Source organism: Prunus mume, linkage group LG8, assembly GCF_029339155.1.
Source record: "Prunus mume cultivar Tortuosa linkage group LG8, ASM2933915v1, whole genome shotgun sequence".
Lineage (NCBI taxonomy): Eukaryota > Viridiplantae > Streptophyta > Magnoliopsida > Rosales > Rosaceae > Prunus > Prunus mume.
In genome coordinates, this window is record NC_142705.1 from 11,998,797 (window position 1) to 12,005,861 (window position 7,065).

The 7,065-nt window shown below is 33.3% G+C and overlaps 1 protein-coding gene across 1 annotated transcript; it reads left to right on the top strand.

Moving 5' to 3' along the window:
* The first annotated feature begins 3,769 nt into the window (after window positions 1–3,769).
* Window positions 3,770–7,065, top strand: LOC103339622 (beta-glucosidase 13-like). Its single transcript, XM_089043156.1, has 13 exons — window positions 3,770–4,162; window positions 4,277–4,346; window positions 4,444–4,502; window positions 4,604–4,679; window positions 4,800–4,877; window positions 4,994–5,081; window positions 5,173–5,428; window positions 5,517–5,632; window positions 5,741–5,958; window positions 6,039–6,070; window positions 6,179–6,281; window positions 6,403–6,511; window positions 6,640–7,065. The coding sequence occupies exons 1-13, from the start codon at window positions 3,770–3,772 to the stop codon at window positions 6,809–6,811; spliced, it is 1,770 nt and encodes a 589-aa protein (XP_088899282.1). The 3' UTR covers window positions 6,812–7,065.

The window sequence follows — 7,065 nt, forward strand, 5'->3', positions numbered from 1 at the left end:
TTTTATTAGCAAACATAACGTTAAGGTAAGATGTAATATAACTACTATATAAACAGAGCAAAATCTGACTACATTAAAAATAAAAATAAAATAAAAGGAAAACATGTTTAAAGCTTTCCTTGTTTTGTTACCCGCTTATCCACACCCTCCCTATATATTTCTTCTCCACGGAGTCTTCTTCCCCAACATTCCACAAAGTAGAAATATACATTTGTTACACACATAGTTGCTAGAGATGTCTAGGTTTTCTTTCTTCCGTCTCTTCCTTTTTGTTCTTGTTTTCTCAGGTTTGCTGGCTTATCCCTTGTCAGTTTTTTGGTGCCTTCCTTTTTTTTGTTTTTTTGTTTTGGGGGTTTATGAAATTACTTATTCTTGATTCACAATGCAACACATAAATTTTACCTCTTTGTTTTAAGTAAAACATGTAGCGACTTAATTAAAACTCTAGTGATACACCACGTATCCTTATTCGCATCCATCACAAGAGTTCAAGGAATTCTCACTCTTCACCTCTCATCAAGGGGGAGGGGGGTTTTCTCACACACCTACACACATTGTCAAGGTGCCATGGCGATTCGAACTTGAGACCACACATCTGCAAGTCGATGCTATTTTTCACTAGACTAGGCCTCATTGACAGCAAGTCCTTCCTACTTAACCCAACAAATTTTTGCCGCTTAAGCATGGCTTTGAGTCATAAAAGGCATGCAAACTATCTTTTAATTGCCTTTGCATATAACACTTTATTATATATCTCATTGTTCGGCACCCAGGAAGAGGAAGATTGAAAACACAAAAAAACTATAAAATCATTCTATTCTATGATGCCTTGTAAATTGAATAGAATTGCTTTAGATATACTCTGCGGGAAAGGAAACAAAATTGTTCACTTTTATAAATTTGATGATTTTGCAGTTGCCTTGAACAACCAAAACGTGCCTCAAGCTTATGCACAAAAGAGATGCGAAGAGCAGTTGTATTCAAGCGGGTGTACTTTATTAGACTGCGGGAAGAAATGCTGGGACAAACACCATGATGTTGGACATACATGCGTTGCCAATGTTGCTCAAACTGATTATGCTTGCTATTGCATGTTCAACTGTTAGTGATTTGTTCGACGTTTGATCGTCTTGAGATGAAAAAAGAGCAAATAAATTGCTGGATATTATGCCCGATTGACTATTTTGAATATTATTATCAAATAAAAAGCAATTGGCCAAAATCGATCTTTATATATAGCAATGTTTGGTTTTAGAGTGAGTCTTTTTATTTATTTATTGAGAGGCTGCTCAACAATGTACATGCACGCTTTATATGTTATTCTCTAATATCGTAGTTAAGTTTTGGTTTTTAGAATGATTGTCTTGATGAGTTTGCTAGTTTTTGTGTTGAATGAAACCAAACAATTACATACCCCATACAAGAAATTTACAAAAGGCCGTAATTATTTTCCAGTGATTGTGTCTTGCCCAAATTCATGTTTACTACATTTTTCTTAGGGATGGGCATTAATCTGGCCGAACTGACTAAACTCGTTGTATTGCTAATGGGATGACTCCTTTCACAATCTTTGTCCTTTGTACTTGTTTTTCCCATTGATCTAATAAATTTTCTATTGTCTTTTATAAAAAAATCAGATTGTCGTATTTGAATGCCCGCAAAGGCTTTTGTGGCAATCTGTTTATAAAACATTTAAAACTACAGTTTCAGTGGGTCTAATAACATATAAAAATTATTTTGAAACTCATATGATATTTAAAGCTATATTAATGTGTGAGATGAAATAAGGTATAGTAAATGATGATAACCGATAAGAAAATGCCAGTATATAAGGTTTTCATTTAGTTTAGTGGTTTCAAAAACAAAAACAAAATTCTATTTGATCGTGAAACTATACTAGCCCCATTTGCACGTGCTCACACATATCTAAAGAGGGCAAATTAAAACGAAGGAAATTTTGTTTTAAAACGTTCCATTTTTATTAATTATTTCATATGGGTTATTTACTCAAGTGGTCCTCAAACTTATACTCAATTTACATTTTGATCTCTCAATTAAATTATTTGTTCAAATGTTCTATCAACTTTATATTATTAGGCAAATTGGTGCTACCATCTAATTTTCTGTTAGATTTAACCAAATTTAGGGTAAATATGACTTTTTCAACAGATGATTGATGTACCTTAAATTAGGACATGAAGGGAAATCTCATATAATATTTCAAAACATTTTTGCTCATCACCCTTAATTGATATTAAGTATAATTATCACAGTAATTATCGTTGAATCAGTTTAATTTACTTGCTACATGAACACGAATCTCAAAAGTTAAATGTGGCGAGCTATGCTATGTTCTCTAATGAATTATTCTTCAACATGTGATAAAGATGTTTTTTCCTGAATCATGTGAAATATAAGGAGCTAAATATCGTATGCTATACATGTCCACTAAATTTACCTTCTAACGTTTGGAAAAGATTCCAATGAAAGAGTGTCGCAGATGATATTAAACCTATAAATAACATGATCAATAAAAGCATATTAAAGTTTTGTTTAAATAATTATTTATGATTGCATGTAAATGTTATTGTATAGATGATTAATCATGTAAAGTGGGATGAGTCACCGTTGGGAATGAGCTCATTGATATTTAATTCCTTCCTTGTTATAATTAGATGTAATTATGAATCCGACATCAGAAAATGAGAAAATAAGCAAAGATGTTTTTTGTTGGTAATCTTGATAAGTAAAAGTTGACTCTGGTTGGCACGGTGAAATAAATTTCTTTGCAAAACACGTGCATGCCATTAGAAAGGGTGTTGAGGGCGCAACTCTGTAGAACGTCATGGTACAAATATTTTGGATGAATAGTCAAACACGAATAGCGCGAGTAGCTGCAAATTCTGATTTAGTCAAACACGAATAGTACGGTCAATTTTTGAAAAGAATTTGACAGGCCATTATTTTCTTGACCTGTAATATATGTTTTTTTGAACCAACTAGAAATATACCATTAAATACCAAAGGAAAGATCAGTCATTTCTGCATGTTTATCTTTAGGGTAAACAGAAAGAAAATTGCTATGAGAATTGTAGGTGGAACAGTGGAAGCCAATGTCATTACTTTGACCATAAATACGTAAGGATGAGTTTGGCAATTACGTTATTTTTCTTTCAGTGATTACAAAGTCTTCACAACGTTTTCTTGTTTTTTTTCTCTTTTAATACTCTTTTGACGGTTTCAGAGATAATAAATGTATAATCTCTTTTTTCGCACCTTGAAGATAATAGCTTCTTGTTTATAAATTAGAGCATGTAACTTTTAACTATTTGATTAAAAATTAGTCAATCTATCATGTTTGCATGAATATTTACAAAATAGACATTTATATCACAAAAATTAAATGCCAAGTGGGGCCTATAAGATATTCTTCAAATAAATTGCATAGTGAGCCCTACAAAGTATCTATAATCTACCCATAAATGGATTTATATTTAGGATTTTTGACCGAAATGGTAACCTCAAGATCATTTGTGAAAACCAAACTAATTGGATATGTTTTTCTAATATTTAAAAGAAATAAAAGTGAAATTCTATTATACGCTTCCTAGTTCGTCAAATACAAAAGATAATCACATATTATGCCCAAGAATTAAAACAATCTACAAATTTACAGTTTGAACCAAACGGCTATTAGGAGACTCCACTATGCGGCTGCTCACCATTATATTGCGTGTTTGAATTAGCAGTTGAGTTTTGGGAGGAGACAATGACGAACTCATTCAAATATGAAACTTACCAATTCCCTTTGTACCATGATATTCTACGTAGTTGCCTCCTCAAACCCATTCAATGCCCATGTGTGTTTACTATTCTCATGCGCAGCAGGAACTTCCTCCTCTATATAAAGGCCATGCAGCATGCTAGCCAGAGCCAACTTATACTTCTCAAGATTATTACAACAACAACAACAACAAAACCTCAAGTTATGGCAATGCAATTACGTTCTTTTCTCTTAGGCATACTGCTACTAATTGGCTTTGCTTTCACAAATAGCGAAGCTGATATTAGAGCTCCACCCACACATTTTGACACTGCTTCTCTCAATAGGAGCAGTTTTCCAGAAGGGTTCATATTTGGTGTAGGTTCTGGATCTTACCAAGTAAGTTGGGCTTTAATTTGAGTTTTGATTAGGGTTTTCTTTCAAATTCATACCAAGCATCGATCCATGCAAGAATATTGACATCTTCTTCATTGTGTCCCTTGTGTATTTCAGTATGAAGGTGCGGCAAAAGAAGGTGGTAGAGGACCAAGCATTTGGGATACCTTCACCCACAAATATCCAGGTTTGTCCAATCAAATCATCAATTACTTAAAATAACAAAATCGTGCTACTTTTACTCTTATGCTCTAAATAAATTGATTTTCTATGATTAATTGCAGAAAAGATTAGCGATGGCAGCAATGGAGATATCACTGTTGATCAATATCACCGCTATAAGGTTCATGACCCAATGTGCTCATATTAAATTTTGAAGCATGAAGAAAACTCATCACATTGAAGATAATTTTTATCTGATTTCTTTTTTGTTATGCACTGTAGGAAGATGTGGGGATTATGAAGAATATGGGGTGGGATGCTTATCGATTCTCTATCTCATGGTCAAGATTGCTACCAAGTAAGTTCATTTGTGACCAGTCGTCAATATTTCTGCCTTCTTGGTTTTCGCTGACGTAATGTGTCCAAGTTGTCTATCGAATAATATAACAAATTTTTCTGGTTTTGTTTTAATTATTAGATGGAAAGTTAAGTGGAGGTGTGAACAAGGAAGGAATCAAATATTACAACAATCTCATCAATGAGCTATTACGCAATGGTGAGTCATCCCACCTTACATGATCAATAATTTATACAATACGGGATACATGCACTCATAAAAAGAGTCATTTTGTCAAACTTATTACTCGCTTTTATTGACGATTCTATTTATAGGTTTAACACCATTTGTGACACTCTTTCATTGGGATCTTCCTCAAACTTTAGAAGATGAATATGGTGGTTTCTTAAGCCCTCATATTGTGTAAGTGAAGAAATTTGTTCTTTGAATCATATTCAAAATTTAAATAATAAATACAATTATGACATTTACATTCTGAAATGTGTATATACAGCAATCATTTTCAAGATTACGCAGAACTTTGTTATAAAGAATTTGGCGATCGAGTAAAGCTTTGGAGCACACTGAATGAGCCGTATACCTTCAGCGCCTATGGTTATGCATCTGGGTCCCTTGCTCCGGGACGATGCTCCACTTGGCAACAGCTAAACTGCACCGGCGGAGATTCATCTATTGAACCATATTTGGTAACACACCACCAGCTCCTTGCTCATGCAGCTGCCGTAAAATTGTACAAAAATAAATACCAGGTATAATTAATTAGTTTGTTGCAACAAGAGAGCGACTAATTTACCTTTTTGTGACTCTAAAACAAACAAACTAAATGTTCATGTGCAGGCGTCTCAAAATGGAGTGATAGGGATAACACTGGTGTCAAATTGGTTTGAGCCCCTATCGGAAGAAAAAGAAAATAAAAATGCTGCATTACGAGCTTTGGATTTTATGTTCGGATGGCAAGTGTATTTCGAATATTTGCTTATGAATATAATATTTGCTACTTACTAGCGAGTAATACATAATATAATGTCAAGTTAATCCTTGAAATTTTTACATTCTTATAGGTTTGCTGAGCCATTGACAAGTGGTGACTATCCGCAAAGCATGCGATCTCTCGTTCGAAGCCGATTACCAAAATTCACGAAAGAACAATCCAAGTTGCTAATTGGTTCATTTGATTTTCTTGGACTAAATTACTATACGGGTTACTATGCAAGTGATGCACCTCAAAATAACTCGGTATATGCCAGCTACACAACAGATGTTGGCGTTAATCTTTCATGTGAGTTCAAATTCAGAATTTAATTCAAGCAATTTAAGTTTATAGACTAATCAGATTCTGATATTCATGTGTTGTGGCAGCTGAGCGTAATGGGGTCCCCATCGGTCCAAAGGTAAGCATCAAATTAAATAGATTAAGCCTTTATGATTTCGACCATTAATCATTTTGCACTTACAAATGTGACTCCTAAAAATCTAAAGATCTTCAAATTTTGGTGCAGAGTGAATCGGGAGGGTTAAATGTTTATCCAGAAGGAATTCAACATCTTTTACTCTACACAAAGAAAAAGTATCGCAATCCAATTATTTACATTACTGAAAATGGTAATTTTTCTAGCCTTAAGTAATTTCATGATCAATGTTTCACATATTTTCTGTGTAAAACACGCACAAGTGGTATAAAGTCTAAATTTGTAACGACATAATAATGTATTATATATTGTAGGTGTGGATGAATTGAATGATCCGAAATTATCACTTGCGGAAGCCCTTAATGATACCCATAGAATTGACTTCTACAATCGCCACCTTCATTATGTTCAAAGTTCTATTGAGTAAGTGTATTAACAAATTCATTTATGATATTTAAATATATGTATGTATATGGTATAGCTTTAGATTTTGAGTTATTGATTCATATTATTGACATTAATATATTTAATTTCCTTTTATTGCTTTTTAGCAATGGTGTCAAAGTGAAGGGATTCTTTCCATGGACATTTCTAGATGACTTTGAATGGAATTCGGGATTCAGTGTTCGATATGGTATCACCTATGTAGATCGCAGCGATAGGCTTAAAAGGCACCCAAAACTCTCGGCGCATTGGTTCAAAAAGTTCCTTAAGAAGTATTGAAAACTCATATTCATCATTCATTATTTGTATTTAATTCAATAGTGTGAATTTTATGTATGTACAATAATACTAGGGATTCCAAATTTGTGTACATACAAAATTTGAATTCCATATTTGTGTACCTTTAATAATTTCAAATTTAGTCCTTGTATAAGATTCAAATTCCATTCAACCCCCTTGTAAAATTAAACATTGATTTTTAATCCTTTGATGAGTGTCAACATACGCATAATTATGAAACTCATTTGTCTCTA